This window comes from Microchirus variegatus, assembly GCF_963457635.1.
Source record: "Microchirus variegatus genome assembly, chromosome: 9".
NCBI lineage: Eukaryota > Metazoa > Chordata > Actinopteri > Pleuronectiformes > Soleidae > Microchirus > Microchirus variegatus.
Genome location: NC_139810.1, coordinates 22595361 through 22613428, shown reverse-complemented (window position 1 = coordinate 22613428; position 18068 = coordinate 22595361). Strand labels below are relative to the sequence as shown.

At 40.3% G+C, this 18068-nt stretch overlaps 2 protein-coding genes across 2 annotated transcripts; both read right to left on the bottom strand.

Annotated features, from left to right (window-relative positions):
• Positions 1-3283: 3283 nt before the first annotated feature.
• hoxc12a (homeobox C12a) lies at positions 3284-5272 on the bottom strand (the record flags this gene model as incomplete). Its single annotated transcript, XM_083895396.1, has 2 exons — positions 4638-5272; positions 3284-3522 (listed from the first exon to the last, which is right to left on the bottom strand). Exons 1-2 carry the CDS (start codon positions 5224-5226, stop codon positions 3284-3286), a joined length of 828 nt encoding a protein of 275 aa, XP_083751522.1. The 5' UTR covers positions 5227-5272.
• An 8398-nt stretch (positions 5273-13670) lies between these two features.
• Positions 13671-16635, bottom strand: hoxc13a (homeobox C13a; the record flags this gene model as incomplete). Its single annotated transcript, XM_083895281.1, has 2 exons — positions 13671-13927; positions 15972-16635. 2 exons carry the CDS (start codon positions 16633-16635, stop codon positions 13671-13673), a joined length of 921 nt encoding a protein of 306 aa, XP_083751407.1.
• Positions 16636-18068: the final 1433 nt, after the last annotated feature.

The window sequence follows — 18068 nt, the reverse complement described above, 5'->3', positions numbered from 1 at the left end:
TACTGCAGCAGGATAAAGAGAGAAAAAAAACTATGAATGACGTATTGTCACTGCTCCACTGAATCTTTGATAAAGTACCATAACTGAGAGATGGACAGTTCAGACGGTTCGTAAAATACCAAGATGATTGTGTAAGTTTTGAGCACATGTGTGCATGTATATGCGTTTTGATCCCGGACACACGAACTCAGGAAGGCCTTTTGCTCGGGGCTTGGCTGCAGGAGAGACTGCTGCACACAGTCCACTGACAAAAGCAACATCTGATCTCAACACTGAGACAGCACAACAGTTTCCAGTGAACAAACTTTACCCAAATGAGAGTGAGGACATGACGAACGCATATCAATGCACGCTCAGTGAGCTGACAGGAAGACGCTGAACCAACCCTGCATTGCTTTACACTTCTTTGCCAGTAGGGAGAGCCTCATGATGGTTGTGTGTTTATTGTACACACATCTGTGTGGTTTTGTTAAGATGTAGGCCGGTAGAGAGGGATTCTTTTTCCTCTCTGTCTCTCTGATGTGTGTGTGTGTGTGTGTGTGTGTGTGTGTGTGTGTGTGTGTGTGTGTGTGTGTGTGTGTGTGTGTGTGTGTGTGTGTGTGTGTGTGTGTGTGTGTGTGTGTGTGTGTGTGTGTGTGTGTGTGTGTGTGTGTGTGTGTGTGTTCATATCCATATAATGCAAACCAGAATACTGGATGAACAGCCAGTCCAAAGAGGTCTGCCTATATGGAGCACTGGGGTGTAACCCTATTACTGCTTTACAGAGCTATTGCATGTTTAGCTGCGTTGTTATAGGCTTGTAGCATAGCAGTGACACTGATTAGGTCGAACTTCAAGGGAAACCACAAAACGTAAGACAGAAAACTAAAACTAATGTATTCTTTCGCAGTTGCATATTGTTGCAGCGTTCCAGGCTATAAAGAGGAATAATATTCAACGCCAGATGGGGTTTTGGAATATGTACGTGGCCGCCATTTTGCACGGAAAGCTAACATGGCTATAGCTACTTTATATCTGGATGACCACAATAAAACAAGGGCCAACCTGTGTGGGCTCCTATTGCTTATAGTTCACAGCATGTACAATTATGTGCCAACAAAACTCTCAAATGCTACCAAATGCCCCATTAATGTTCAGACCTTTATTTCACTGCTGTGGACACATGTATTCCTAAACTGTGTTAGCCCACAGGTCAAGTCTAATAAAATAATCCCACTGACAAACAAGCTGTGTTAAAAAATAATAATAATAATAATAATAACAACATTCAGAGACGCGAACAAACGACAGACTGAGGCACCACCAATAAACATTTCAATATTCTGTTTATTGAATACCTTACGCATATACATTCATATCATTATTACTTTTACAAGACAATGTAGCAATCCTTACAAGCGCAAAGAAGGGAATGCAGTGAGGGACGAAATAAAAGAACCGTAACAAACAACTACTACACTGAGTTTCTTTAAGTGTCATGTATGGAAAAAAAAGAATTTCTTCATTCATGGCAATATAATATAATATAATACAATAAAATAATAGGCCTACGTTTCCTCACCCTCACATCCACAAATAGGCTATGGAATGCGGTATTGTAACAAGACGATTAATAACAGAACGCACCATTACATATCGATAAGGGATCCTGAAATAGGATTGCAAATAGTAACATGTGTCATTTCATTTTACAAAGATATACACGAGTACAAGGTAAGGAAAGGGACGACACTAAGGACTTCGCAAAGTACATTTACTATAGGCCTGATATAGGCCCTCTGTCCTTCCATCATCACCATAATAATAATAGTATTATTAATAATAATAAGAATAATAACAATTATGGTATATTCTGTGTAGACGTTTGTGTCGAAGACATTTTTAGTTCGTATTCGTTCGCTAGTGTAAGAAAGAATGTATATTTTTAAAAGAAAGTCACTTAAAGAATAAAAGTGGCCGCAGAACATCATTTATAATAATTTCACATTAATAACATGCTGCAAATACTTTTCACTGCTATAGCTTACTCATTATACATAACATATAATTGCATTCGCCCCCCACACTGAATGACGGGGCACACAGATAGGCCTGTATGTATATGTTCGGAATCTTCTACGTTTATGTTTTCCATTCTGAGCTCCAAGTTTAAACAACAAAAAAAGTTTTTTTCCAGGCCTTAATACTTAATTATTCTCTCCGCAGCCGCACGCGGCGTCCTTGTTTAAACAAGTGGGGCCTAAAATGAACATATACCTTTTTATTCTAGATCTTTGTCAGTTTAGTTTAGTAGAATAAACTATTTGTTCACAATCAGGTCGTGGTGTTTTATTTTATTTTTATTTTATTTATTTTTTTTAATAGCAGCTCAAACCCGTATTCAAACGGTGATCTCACTCAAATAAAGAAATGCTACACATGCAGGAGTCTGTGGTGGCTGTTAAACACAAACAGGGGGTTGATGAGAGAGTAGGAAATTATATTTGGAAACGTGTCAGCACATGAACAATGTCATGACAGTTAATGTGCAGTCATAAATATATAGATATGGGGGTTTTAAGTCCTCCCTCTCTGTGGCACACACTCCCATGACTTCCTGCCCGTGACCGTGAACGTGCCCACAAACATGTGACGATAACTAATGGCAGAGAGACGTAAGGATGGTGCTCTTCTTACCAAACAAAACAAAGTCTGACTGAGAGGGAGACTCTTCTTCAACATCAGTTCATAACAGAGAAATTATTGCGCGGATGTGGCTCCAGCCTGCAGACAGGCTTCTCTGTCTCTCCTGACTTCACTCTATTGTTATTTTTTTATTTATTTACTTAGTTTTTTTTAGGCCCTCTTGTGATTAACAAAGTGGTCCCGCTGTCTCTCCATTTTCTCTGACTAAATAAGGGGGGGCAGAATTAAGACATCCCGTCATTTTGTGTGTTCCCCAAACTAAGCTTATTATATGCATTAAACTAAGTATGGGATTGGGTAATCTGTTGACAGAAAAGAATAAAAAAAAGAAAAGAAAAGACATTCTCACAGCTTCTGTGCGATTATACCAAACATGATGGCAGTCTCGCTGAGAATAGTTTTGGGTGCATAATAACAGTTTGTTTGGGGGCTTATGTAGCACCGCACCTTTAAGAAAAATATATCAGAAAATGTTGTAATATTTGCCTGCAATTTAAAAGATGGATACATGGGCGCATGCACTGAAAGAAGACCTAAGGGAGCGAAGAAGGTTTTTTTTGGCTTTTTACTGCCTATCGATTCACCTTCTGCCGCATCTCTAAAAGTAGGCCAAGGCTTGCTCCCTCAGCATGAGTCTCTTCTTCTTCATCCTGCGGTTCTGGAACCAGATCTTGACTTGTTGGTCGCTGAGGTTCAGACGGTCGGAGAGCTCCCTCCGCCGCTGCCTGGTGATGAACTCGTTCAGCATGAATTCACCTTCTAGCTCAGCCAGCTGGAGTTTGGAGTAGGGTTTGCGCTTCTTTCTAGTCCGAGTGTGCATCGGGTACCATGGGGCACCTGGAGGAGTGGGGGGGGAGGAGGGAGGTTGGGGTAGGGTGGGGTGGGACGGGGGAGGTGGAGGGGCACACCACGGATTAGACACCACAGTTGCAAAATCACGGTCACCTCCAAGGTTATGAAGAGCCTACAGGGGCGTCACTTATCCTGGAGAAGCCTGGGCGTACTTGTCTCAGTGAATTTAACATTTAATTAAGCATTTTACTGGAGAACAATCACAACATCTCGAGGAGAAATTGCATAAACGTGATCTGGCTGAGCACTGGGCTCCAGTTAAAGAAGCTGCAGTCGTGGATATGTAGGCAGTATTTCATTAGGCTATATAGAACATTTATGTGCTTTACATAGTATCCCAGATGCAGGGGTCCTGCTTTATATAAGGATCCATCGATCTGACGCCCCTGGAAGCTGTCATTTCCTTCCACACACACAAGCAAACCGGATTTGCAAACCCCCCCAGGCTGCCCAGTCATTTCTCAAATCTAATTTCCAGACATGCAATCCCAGTTTTGCACAAATTCTGATCATGAGTGGTTTTTACCTTTTATTTTTGCAAGGCTCCGAGACCACAACTAAGTTTTATTGTTGCAGTTAAAAGTTTCATTAACGTGATAATTAAGACGTGCTTGCAAATACCACCGCTTTTTTTGCGAGTTTCGGAGCATATTAAATGACTCCCGAGTACACAGCTACAGATATTAATTCCGTTTACGAGTCATTAAAAAAGAAAACTCCCTATATTCGAAGCAGTCGAGCAACACACACCAGGACAAAATCAGACACTGGGTGAGTGAATAGCAGAGGTTTAAATACACTATAGCACTGTGATGACAAGACAGACTGATTATTCAAAAGCTGCTATATAGGCTTATATGTAAGTGTGCACAGCCACATGGCGAGCTGGAGTATTTTAGGGCAACCCCTAGCGGCGTTTGCACACCACGCAGGTATCCTGCAGGCTAATCTGGGCTGCAAGCTGTGCATCAACACACCGAGATCTAATAATGACGGTTTAATACTGCGACTGCAGCATGTGCACATTACACTCACTCACTGTAGGCATGCGTTAAAGCAGTTAGGATTAAAAAAAAGATTAAATAAATAAGAGCACGAACCTCCGCCTGCGGCTATGTTGCTTGCATGGCTTCCCGGTGACACCAGGGTCTGTGTGTCGCTGGATGAAGGCTTGCTGCCCTCGTTGAGCAGAGAGGAGCTGGAGTCGGACTCCATTGACTGACAGGATGGCGGATCTTGCGTTAGCTGCTCGCTCCCATAATCATATTTGGAAAAGGCGGCAGTGTTGCCAATTCCACTGTGCATCCCGTGGTCAGATGTTAGGGATGATGTGTCTCTCGCCCTGTCCTCTCGTTTGAGGCTGCTGCCACCTGAGCAGGTCTCTCTGTTCCCGCTGCCATTGTTATAATAACATTTACCGTCATCGGGTCTGGTGATTTCACACGACCGATTGAAAGAAGGGTTAATAGACACGGGGCTGCTAAAGTAGGATTGAGAGTATCCATTGCACGGCTCCGAAGGATTCCACGGGAGGGAGCAAACATTGTCCCTTCTCGGGTAGGAGAGAGACGGTAGCCCCGCCAGTTGTCCCCCTGAGGCTCTAAAATTCGGAAAGTAAAACGTGTCTCCAGTGTGGATGTTAACCAAAGGTCCAACAAACCCTGGATTAAGGAGATTATGCTCGCCCATTTCCGCGGGCCCGACCAACAGCTTCTAGTTTATTGCAATCTGACATTTAACATAGTTAAACCTGGAGGGGCTCCTGATTGGTCGCCTCCAAACCACGTGGCCAGGCTAACTTGTGTTACACATGGTACCACCCACTTGGTCCATCTCAGACAAAACAAAACAAAACATTAACTTCTGTATAACACAGAGGTTTATATCCTTTTTAAAAATACTATAAACCTTTATATTAAAAATGGAGAATCTTGTTTTTTCTTCACTTGAGCCATGCTGTGTCTAAAAAAAGGAGCCCAGGCTGCTTCTCCTTTTACTTGCGTGGAACTGTCCATGGTCTCGTTTAATGTCTTTATAAGCTGGCAAAAGTTTTTAGAATGCCGTGTCTTATGAAAACTCTTTTTCTTGCAGGAGAGGCTGCATATGGTCATCTTGTTTTCGAGCAAATTATCTTTGAATCCCACGTCACATAAAGATGTGATGTCCCAATTTTACAAGCTTGTTTTAAGAAAAGACTGATGCTCATTGCCGCACTCGACTCATATTTACAGTAACGGGGTCAGCAGGTTGAAGCCACTGGCTCTGTAAAAAAAGAGGACGATATTCTACAAGGTTACTTTAAGAGGGTATATTTCACATAATGCTCTCGAGCACACCTCACATGAAAAACTTTACCAGATACCTCCAATAAACGTTCGCAGCCAAACTCTGGTGGGATTGTTATACCTCTCACAATTCTTTTATATGAATTTAACAAGATATCAGAGGGCACTTAACTGATTCAATCAGACGAGAGCCCCTCTGCTTTATATCTCGCTAATTAGTTGATTTGTAGACACCGAATAAATAGAAATGTGGCACTGTATTCATTCTATGTTCTGCCCCCCCAAATAAGGCCTTTCCTTTAAAACAAAAAAAAAAACTTTTCAAACTTTACTTTACACTTATTCCGCAGAAAACAGCACCGTAATATGAGCATGATTCAGGCATTCTGCCAACAGACGGAGCAAGAATTTCTAATGTGGTCTATGGTCATCAAACTGGCCAACCATCATCCTCATATTCTTATGACTGACCTATACTTTTTTGCATTCCTCTCCCAAGTCCACAGACGACTCATTAATTGAAAAATACATCCAGGAGGCCTTTCCAAGCGTTTATGGCTTTCTCTAGTATAATCAGTCCAGCAACAAATTTTGCAATTCCACTTTCCCCACCTTATAAATCCCATAATTTACCACCGCCCACTACAGACTACATATAAGGAAGGCAAAAAAAAAAAAAATCAATTTATGGATCTGAAAAGTTGTCATAACTCAGCAAGAGGGAAGCTGCCCATGTCTCAAATTATGGCACTTAAGAAAAAGTAAGACTGCATCAAGGACAATAGTTCAGACTCAGCAATGACGCGGAATTAAGACTGGAGGAAAAAAACTAAACACACACACACACACACTATACCATGAAGCACGCGCACTGATGTCGCCATCAATCTACTCAAGTTCACGACACAGACACAGTTGAACTTGATATTGAACTCAAATACTCAGCTTAAATAAATGAAAGAGTGAAATAATTTGTAATAATAATTAAATACATTAAATATGTAATAGACTTTTAGCAAGTGGCCGCTTAAAGCGAGGGATAGCATCGCAGCTAATAAAACGAATATACAGATATGTATATTTATATAAACATAAGTGCATCCACATCTCACAACAAAATAATTGAGTAGTGTTGGGTAAAAAAAAAGTGTGACTTTATGAACTGATGACTAGTAAATAAGAAGCTGTGGATTAACAGGAGTGTGTATGGTTGCAGCAGCTCGTGTGTGTGTGCGTGCTGAATGGCGTTAGTTGTGTGCAACAGAAATTGCCGATGAAGTGTTATGTGAGAACATGGACATTCATTTAAATATTGGTTTGCAAGTCAGACGATATGTGATAGCTGTATCCGTCACTTGTCACCAGATAGCCCATCTAACCCAAAGGCTCCACAGGCCTGGCTCTCGCCCTAAATAGAAAGAAAAAATATCAAATGCTTAAACTGGAGAAGCTTCTCTTGGATCCATTACGGTTTCATGTTGTGCTCTGCACACAGTCACTGCTTCTCCTATCACTGCACATTCTTGCATCTGGTTAATCAGTCTAGCAATGCAGCATCCCCTTATATAGAGTTTTAGAAAAAAAAAAGAAAAGAAGAAATCATGTCCCTCAGTCTGATGAGGCGCGTCGTGGTGTCAACTCCACGGCTTCTCGTTTACCATCGAGCGGGATAGTAACGTGCAGGCTGAAGTCGCCACTTTACCTCGGAGAAAAAGAGGCCATGTGTTGCGCCTCCTTGCCTCGTCTCTCCCCACGCCTCCGATCCTCTCTGCTCAAACAACATTCGCATTTCACATTCAAAACAACTGCTGCTCTGTTCAGTGCAACTGTGGCTGGGCGATGATGTCATGCGTAAGCTGCAGCAGGCCTTCGACTCTCATTTAGCAACAAAAAACAACAACAAAACCTTCCTTTAAAGAAGAACTTTGTAAACAGAGCATATATAGCACTGTCAAGGTCACTGTCTAGTACACTGTCTGCTCGATATTGAAATTACCCTCCTGGAATCCACTGGTCCTGTCCAGACAGGGTAATAGCCTAAACAAAGGGCTTTTCTTCTTTCTTCTTTCTCTTTCTCCCTTTGATTCTGTGCAGGCAGGTTGCCACAGTTATAGCCTTGCCGTGTAGCCCTTTTAAAGCTTCCTTCGTGGAAAAAAACACACCAAGGGAAGCCTGCAAAAACCACAGCAGTGCTAAGGCTTATTTGAAAGCATTGGCTGATCTTTGTTTACAACAAAACACAATAGCTGATGCGAATTTTGCCAAACACAAACACAATTATTTCATTAGGAGCTTTCCTATTTCATTAGGAGCTTCCGCTCCATCTTAAAAGACAGACAACAGAAATCCTTTGAACAGTGTCTATGTCCTTAAATCGTTACTGTGACCACAACTGCATTTTATGTTTATCTAGTTGCAATTTTATATTTCAATGTTTTGTTTTGTAAATGTTGCATTTCCTGCTTCTTATTTAACTTTTGATGTGTGCTGCTGCCTTTCTTGGCCAGGTCACCCTTGTGAAAGAGATCTTGATCTCAATGGGTCTTTTATATGGTTAAATAAAGGTTAAATAAAAAATAAAACAATCATCCATTAAAACTATAGCCCTAAGATAAAAATATAAAGATAAAATATATCAAAACACTTTCAACTTCCACATCATCTCAAAATATAGCTACATATTTATATTTTAATTTATAGACAAAAACAGTCTATACACAGCACATATATAATTAGTCATTCTTATGAAGTCATGTGCTATTTAAATAGCGCAAACTAGCATTTAGGGCAAATGTTTAGTCTTTGCGTCATGGAAACAAACATTTGAACTTGACCGTCACTTTGTTTGAAGTTAAAATAATGCGTCAATAAACCACGGCGGGTTTTCTCAAATAATAATAATACTCATATTTATTTATTTACTCATCGATTAGTGTGATTTTAAAATACAGAGGGAACAAGTGTGTGTGTGTGTGTGTGTGTGTGTGTGTGTGTGTGTGTGTGTGTGTGTGTGTGTGTGTGTGTGTGTGTGTGTGTGTGTGTGTGTGTGTAATAATGATGAATAAATGCAAATATATGACCCACATCCACTTCAGGATTATGCTCCCATGATCAATAAATTATGAATATTCCAACCAAAACTTAATTCACGTCCTCACTCTTTCTAATTCCGTTTTTAACGCGCGTTAACAAAGCGCGACTTTTGCTTTCTTTTGAACACGTTAAACGTGTTAAAATGCGAATATGTTCTCAATGCCATGTAAGCAAAAATGTCAAAGAAAAATTGTATAAATAAATAAAAACAACAGAGTATAGAAACTCGGGATGTTTTGGTTTCCTTTTATTATTTTGTGTGTCTTTGCTGCGATAGGTCGTTTGTGAGAATTCAGAATGAAATCCAAAAAAGCGGCATTAAACCACAAAACGTTAAACGTTAAAAAATTACTGTAAAGAGCAAACGCATGGAAAAAAAGATTAGGTTACAAATATGACTCAAACATCTGTATTCGCTGCGCCGTCCATTTTAAGCAGGCCTTTATCAACAACGTCCAAAACAACTTCTTTCAAGCTTTGTCAATAACAAATGTCATGACAATGATTCATAGATATTTGCATTGCTCAGGAAATAAAACAGGCAAACACTGAGTCAAAACAATGTCTGTGAAAATCACAGTGAGCCAAAGTGCACTGCTGCTACGTGACAGCCACTTGCAGCAGCAGCAGCAGCAGCAACAGCACTTCCTGATATTTTCCTCTGGTCACCAGCAGAGGTTATCAGCCCCCTGTCTCATGCCTCTGCAGCAGAACAGCGGCCTGCAGCTGCAGTGACGCCTCCTCACACAAACACACACACACACAAACACCACCACAAACAAACCCAACTCATTCGTCACTTTTCATTTTCATTGTTAAATCTGTGGCGAGTTTCTGAAAAACAAAAGTGTATTCCTTTATTCTGATTTGGGTTTGCATAGATGGAGTCTGCACTCACTTGGTTCTCTGAGTGTTCCGCAGCACAGAGAATGGTAATCCCGGGTGTGCCGACTATTTGATTAGGTGACAAGTTTAGCCAGTAAAAAATTAACTTTCAGGAAACGCTGTATATGGCAGCTCCAGACTAACGCCAACTTTCAAGTTTTATTTTACATGTGTACATAAAACTAAGAGGAATTTTCCTCGACGTGTATTCACTGCGAAATTGTATTCAAATCATATTCATATATTTGCGTTTTCAAAAACGTCAATATTGAAATGCATTATGTTAAATCATTATTTGTATTGTCTACTGTTGCGTGACAAAATATATTCAAATAACATTGTCATATGTACTAAAACTACCAGGGTTTAAAAATACATAAATAAAATGCATATATTTAAAACAGCTTTTTATATAATATATATAGTCCGCCTCTAACAGTATACTATTCATTAGATTTGAAAAACTTTAGACAAACTTTTTGTCCCGGATTCACAAAGCAAACTCCGTGTAGAAGAAAATGGCCATACCTTTAATCGTTATATTGTGGGCGACGTCGTGTTATTATTTCCTCTCGCTGTGCAGACAGTGTGGCTGTCTGCTGCGGATTACTGGTGTTAGTGTGAGACGTCAAAAAAAAAAAAAAGTCCTACCTGTCCTTCGTGGTCAATAAGACACAAAAGCCCTCATGATGATGAGTGCATGGAACCATTGGTGGTTTCCAGAGGCATGGCCTAAGAACAACTGCATTTATGCAGCCACATCTGCAAAAACACATAAGAATATCGAGCCCAAATGTCGACACAAAACTCAGGAGATGGTCAGAAATGCAGGTCAGAGGATATCGCTGCACTTCCCCTTTTTTATGTATTTATGGCACGTCATTAAGTCCGGCTGTCTAGACGGGGAAATAACACCTTGTTTGCCTACAAACAAACCGCCAGCATTGGTGTCCAGCCCCCTATTTATTATTCACAATCTGCTGTGATGTCAAGGTCAAAGTGACTGCATAGTCATGGTCAAGGGTAAATGAGGAGACCCCAGAACTTTCGACAGACAAGGATTGAAAATCCAGAGGCAGACAAAAAAAAAACTTCAAAAGTCACGGCTTGGTTTCTAATCAACCTCCTAAAAACAGATCTGAGGATGGAAACAGTGACACGGCTGCGCCAAAGACCTGCACATATAGACATTTAAATTAAATAAATAAGCAAAACTTCAATTCCAATTATTATGTTGCACCAACATGACATTTTATACTATTTTATATTCTGAAAAGGCAACAACGTTTGGATTATGACGCAGTTTTAGGAGCCACACTTTAATTCATTGAATGTAAGGGGAAAAAAAGATAAAGAGGCCGTAGTTTCATTTATGTCTAACATGGAGACTCATCTGCGTCAAAACTCACATTCATGTCCTGCTTTCATCTTCAATCTCAGGACAGACGGGACTCGGTGTTCCATTTTCTCTTAGTAAAGGGATTTAATCCAACTTTTGGAACACTGTGGCCTTAATACTTCATAAGACAGTGTGTGCGTTTGATACGAAATGCGCGCGGGCTCAGAAAACTTCCACAGATTTGATTTCCAGTGCAGCTTTGGACTGATTCTCTTCTTATGACGTGTGTGTGCGCACACTTGTTCTACATGCGTATATCGAGTATAGATGTATAATCAAATTGGGTTCATGCATGGAAGAGAATTGCGTAATTATGCTTAATGACGACGCAGAAGTCATCGTTTTCTTTTTCTTTTTTTTACGAACGGCGCATAAACGGCCGCAAAATTATTATTATTAGCGGGTGGTTTTGATTTTTGCCCTATTCGCATTCGCTTATGCCTCCTATTATTAATATCTATAACCCATGATCGACCATAAGCAAATGTCTCAAATTCGCGAGATGCATCGAAGAAAGAAATGTTTTCATCGCATTTCTTGTAATATTTGGCCTATATATTTTTATATATAATATACATATGTATATGTATATATAGATACATACACACACAAATAGAAATACATATGTGAATATATGTATGTATTCATATATATACTTTGTGTACTGTCTGTGTGTGAGTGCGTGTATATATTCATGTTTGTGTATATATACACACACACACACATATACACATACACATATATATATACATATACACATACACATATATAGACATACACACATATGTGTGTGTATATATATATATATATATATATATATATATATACACACACACACACATATATATATATATATACACACATATATATATATACATACACACATATATATACATACACACATATATATACACACATATGTATATGACAAAACACAAAAAGATGGAAAAAATATTCGCTGGTAAAAGTGAGAGTTGATGCAAACGTTGGCAAAGATTGCGCCAAACAGTTTCCATCTCTGACATTGACTCGGATTAAAAATGCCGTGGCGTTGCGTAGGGAGGGCAGGGTGGGGTCCTTGTGGGCACAAGGAGCCACATTTTCTTTCCCCACACACAAAACTGTGTCTGTCAGTTATGTTGCAGAAACAGGAATAAGACCAGACGCCATGATTCATGTCTGCAAGTGTCGCACAGTGTTGCCTTGCTGCTAAGTGAACACGAGTAATGACTGCACTATCCCTTGATGCCATTAACTCCAGCAACTTCAATGCGTCTTCATCAACATAAAAAGGTGCTCTCTCGTTCATCCGCTGCTGATGTTACAGTCTCACCGCTGCACAGGCGAACACCGGACTCATGGAGCTTCTGCTATTGAATAACCGCCGCTGTAATTTGAAACGAGAGCAAATCCCGGCTGGCGGGCAGCTGATTGACTTCAATATTTGAGCATTTCCATAATCATCATTTATTTATGAAAACACGGTACCAGTACGCAATTCAACAAGCACAAAACAGTTCCACATACTGCACGTATAAGTAAAAATTACAGGCTTCGTACAAGGCGTGTGATCAGCTCCAATAACTACACTAACAAGGACAGAGCAGAAATAAAACCATTGTGCATTCATGTGTAATACTCACTGACTTTTTAATGGTTTACAATCATTCCAGTTGCATGACAGAATCCTTCACTGATAAAAGGAAAACACATACTGGTCTTGGGATATTCCAGTTTACAGTTCTGCCATACGAGATAATATGAATTAAATAATAAAAGGCATTGCACTATACAGATTAACAACAGAGCAGCCTTTTGTTTTTACCCCAGGCTTAAAAGGACATATACTCCATACACAGGAAAATAACTTGAAACTCAAGAGGGAATTAACAAAAAAAAAAAAAAAAACACCATCCTCTCCACGGAAAGTTCTCTCCGCACGTGAGATGTGTTGTTCAGCGCGTGTCATTACGCCACAACAATTCGTGTCCATATGGCGATAAGCTTTTCTTTAAAAAAAAGAAAAAACTAACACCAAGAGAGTCATTTCTTCTGATTTGACCTTTGAAATGTCATCAGTCCTTTCGAGATTTGGTTTGCAGAAAAAAATAGAGGAAAAAAAACAAAAAAAAAACACTCAATGCTTGTCTTAGAAATACAGATATTTTAAATATTATATATTTATATATGTACATTCATATAAAACAAATGTGAAGGGTGTTGTCTCAATATTTTCACAGTTCTTCTCTAACTTGAAAGAGGGGGCGTGGTGGTGGTGGCAATGGTCGATGGAGAAGATGGAACTTAAATTACACCCCAAAAAATATTGGAAAAAAGAATAATAAAAAAAAAATTACAACCACTCAGCCTAGATGTTCTTTAGCCACGACTTTGGACTCAAAGAGGTAAAAAATATGGCATGATGTTCTGGAAGGTATGAGTTGCATGTTTTGGAAAGGTCGCTGATCTCATCAAGTGGTGTGCATGTGACTGCTCTTGGATTTACTGACAAATTTCTTTTCCTTGACTCGCCGGTTCTGGAACCAGATGGTGACCTGACGCTCCGACAGGTTGGTGCCGGCCGAGATGCGCCTTCTCTTGTCTTTGGTGATGAATTTGCTGGCTGCATACTCTTTCTCCAGCTCCTTCAGCTGGAGCTTGGTGTAAGGAACCCGCTTTTTGCGCCCGCGACGGTAGCTGCTGACCTCGGGCTGGAGCGGAACAACGTCTGCAAGGGAAAAGAAGGAAATGTAGAGGTTAATTTTTTAATAATTTTAATTACATTTAATTTAAAAAAACAAACCGCAATGTTCCACTTATTCAGCGGTACTACCACAGCTGACAGTGTGTGTGTGGGTGTGCATGTGTGTGTGTGTACACACAATAGAAATCCTGCTGCAGTCAGGATCTCAGGTGTACTGCACCTGACATGTAAGAACACAATTATTAAACACATTTGAGTGCAATAATGTGTCAGTACATGTATGCTACACGATGCATCAGTTTAATGTCAGGTCACGACAATAAAAAGTGTAGAATATTTTCAGTGGCTAAAATGATCGTTATTTCGCCTGTTTGTCATTCTGTTTTGCCGATTCGAGCTCTTATATTATTATTATTATTATTAATATGCTGAACACGTTTGAATAATAATAACTACACTAATACTCATTTATAACGTTGAAAACTATATTCTATAAATGTTTCACAACTACCTGATCAGTAGAATTTGAATCATCATAAATTACGAATGGAAAACACGATTATAATTTTTTCCCGCGCCAGGTCACACATTTCCTGTCCTTCCAATTTAAATACGAAATTTTTTGTGTATTATTGTTTGTATTTTTTTTTTTTTTTAAGCTGCAACAGCTTTTTTACAGTGGATCCGCCCGCTTACTTTTGCACAGGTAAGCAAAGTTGTGGTATTGCACCTTTCTGCCAAGCCTGGAGCTGAGTGCAGCACAGCCAATGGCAAACATGACAGGACAAGTAAGCCAATTATTTTACAAATGGTGGCAAGCTGCAGCTATTTACCCCCGTAGAATTTCAGGGTTTAAGAATATTGCTTCACACTTGATTCTGGTGTCTTTATGAAGGGTAAATGATTTTCAAACATTACCCTTCATCATATTCTCCTAATAAAGGCACTGTGTGAACGTGCTATTACGCACAGACTGAGGGTATAGCTGAGGGTCCCTCACCATTTGTGCAGTTTTCATTTTAGAGCAATTTATAATTGACTATGCGCGCGTCAGCTCCACTGTATGGCAGAGGTGTGGGACAGGAAATATGGACAATGCGCGCTCGTGTTTTGCGCATGTGTGCGCGCGCCTTTGACTGCGCGCCCGTGCTTGCGTGGCTTGCATGTGTATTTTCAATATAGCGGAGTGGGCGGGTGCTGTGTGGGGAAGTTCAGTCCTGGTCTGCCTATACATATATGTAATCATTTAAATACTTTGAGATTTCACCAAATGAAACATGTGTTTCATTTGGTGAAAAAAAAACACAGTAAAACACACACTGTAAAGTGAACTCGTGTTCTAAGTCCTGTTCACTATCAATCACATAACAAGCATAATAGAACGGGAGGTGTGATCCTGTTATATACAGTGGACAGATAATTGGTTGTGGGCAAGTTGTGTAACATGATGCCAAGGGCTGAATGGAGTGTTTATGATAGACAAGTAAGCCCTTACATATATGCAAAAGTCTGTGTTCACATGTCTCTAACACGCAGAGATTGACAAAACCAAACAATCTCATAAATGAAATCTCGTGGAGTGGGCAAAGTTGTGTGCTTGTGTCCTATCTGAAACTTACTAATTGACTTCAGTGAAGAAATAAAACAGCAGCTAACTTCCGACTGTGTTCCCTTTCTTAACTTATATTAACCATTATTAAGAGGCAACATTTAGGCCACGATTGTGATTAGTAGTGTTGTGTTTTTATATGCACACGTCTATGGAATGAAAATACTGACTGTGTTACATGTCAAACTGCAGAATATCATATGCATTTCATTTATAAAAGGAATGAAAGTTGCATGTTCATAAAAGCACAATTCACGTTTCCTGTAACTTCTTACAGAGTTGATTTTGGCAACTTCGACACCATTAAAATGAATAAATTAGCAAATAACACCTGAGTGTAAACAAAGTTACTGTGACTTTATTAAGATAGCTGTATAAATGTAATAATAAAACATGGTCTCACAAGACTAATACATGCATTTCAGAAGGTTTAAAATATGTATAAAAACGACATATTACCTGGAAAAGGTGATTTCCACAGATGAGAAGACTGTGTTTGCTCTTTGGAGCAGTACACCTGCCCATCCCAGCCATTGGAGAGAGCCCAGTGCTGGTAGCCCTCCATGGGGATCAGGGCGTCGTGCCGCGGTTCGGGGTGGGCACTGATACTAGGCACCACTGACACGTCGAGATATCCCGGAACAGCCTGGTAGGAGCTGGCGAAGCTCGGGTAGAAGGCAAACTCTTTGGCCCTGGTCGACAGTTCTTCCGTGGGCAGCGCTGTGCTCGGCTCGGCATATTTTTCTGCGGGGTGGTATGAGCAAGGCTTCTGCTGCAAGTTCACGTTGTGCGAATGGGATAAGCGACAGCCGTAATATGGGTTTCCAAATGGGTAACCGTAGCTCAAAGACGCGCTGGATGATGTTTGCGGAGCGGGACACTGACGGCCGGTGTCTGGAGAGGAAATATCCGAGTAGACGGAGCCTTGGTGGGTCGCTATGGTGCCAGAATGTCGTCCCAGCGCGGGGTGCGACATCAGATCCCTGCAGTGGGTCGCAGGGCAATTACCGCTGAGTCCCTCCATTGTTTGGCTTTTATTCTGGTTGTTGTCATTCGGGCTTTTTTCATAAACGTACATCAAGGTGTCCGCCCAGCGTGGATGCAGAACCAGCGAAGTCGTCATATCAGGGGCTGCCGATGCTTTTTAAAAGTCGACTACTCCAAGACGGACACCTCATTTCCAACTACATTTTACACCACGCGCATGCGCACAGCGGGCCCTCGTGTGTCCACTTCATTAAGAATCTGGCACGTGATACGCTAACGAGTCCTATGAGATTGGGTTTGTGAGTCGGAGCTGAGCAGCCCTTTAAAGACCCACTGCCTCACATGTCAGTTTTTTTTCCGCAGGAGACCGAGGCTCATCATTGGCTTAAATCACACAGACCCGCACCCTTAAAGGGATACTCTAGGACTGGGGCAAACGAAAACAGCCTGTGAAATTTGGCCGACTCTGACCAGAGAATATAATCGCATATGATACATGTCACAGATTGTACACGGAAAATAAAACATACACACATTTTTACCAAATAAATCTGTTAAACTAATCTCTAACCCCTGGATCGGTTTGAAGCGCAGAGGAGATTGTGTCCGACCTGTTTTACTGCTTCCTGGGAGCAATTATTTTTTTTTTTGCAGCTAAATGTTTAGTTTGATAACTAAAAGTAATAATAAACAAGTGGAGGTTTAATCTGGGATCCCCTACTCAGTGGTAAATGGAATATCAGCAATGTAAAACGAGAACAGAGAGTTGTCAAAGCAAAATATGAATCTATAAAGCGTCAAGTTTTACCAAGACATGCTGTTGTTCGGGAGGAAACACCGGGTCACCTATTCTTTCACATGCTGAGGTGACTAAAACCTGCGTGTGGAAGATTTCTTCTTAGTGTGAATGTAAGGTTTACAGGTCACAGTTTAGTGTGGAACTAGGAATTATAGCCTATATGGTCGGTATGTAAGTATTATTTTTTAATCAAATCAGATGTAAAAAATTATAATTTTGCATAGTTTGGGTGTGTGTGTATGGAGGGGGGAGTATGCAGTGAATGTGAGATACAGAACTAGGAGTTTTATATTAGTCAAGAGTGTCGTGATAGCTCTGCGGTGAAGACGAGGTGAAAGAAAGCCATCGCAGGTAAGATCCCAAGTACACAGTCTACTTGTATATAATTGCACTTATCACCAACGATGAATGATGATTTACTTTTATTCTTGTACAACACATTCTGCAGCACGTTTGGGCAAAAAAAAACTATGATCCGTCACAACGTTTGAACCCACACGATACGACACTTGGCGCGATGTGATTCATTCATATACAAGTGGATGATGACGGTTTCCAGGCGAAAATAAGAAAAATGGCTCGCATAAATCTGTGCATATGAATTGTGCACAGGCTGCAGACCTTATGAGACACCATGATTGAAATGCGGATCATTTTCTCTCAGGAACTTTCGCTTTTTCCACCCCATTTAAATGTAGCCCTACTTCAAATATAAAACTCTTCAAAACTCCTTTAAAAAAATCTATTAACAGAATATTTTTGTGCTCATT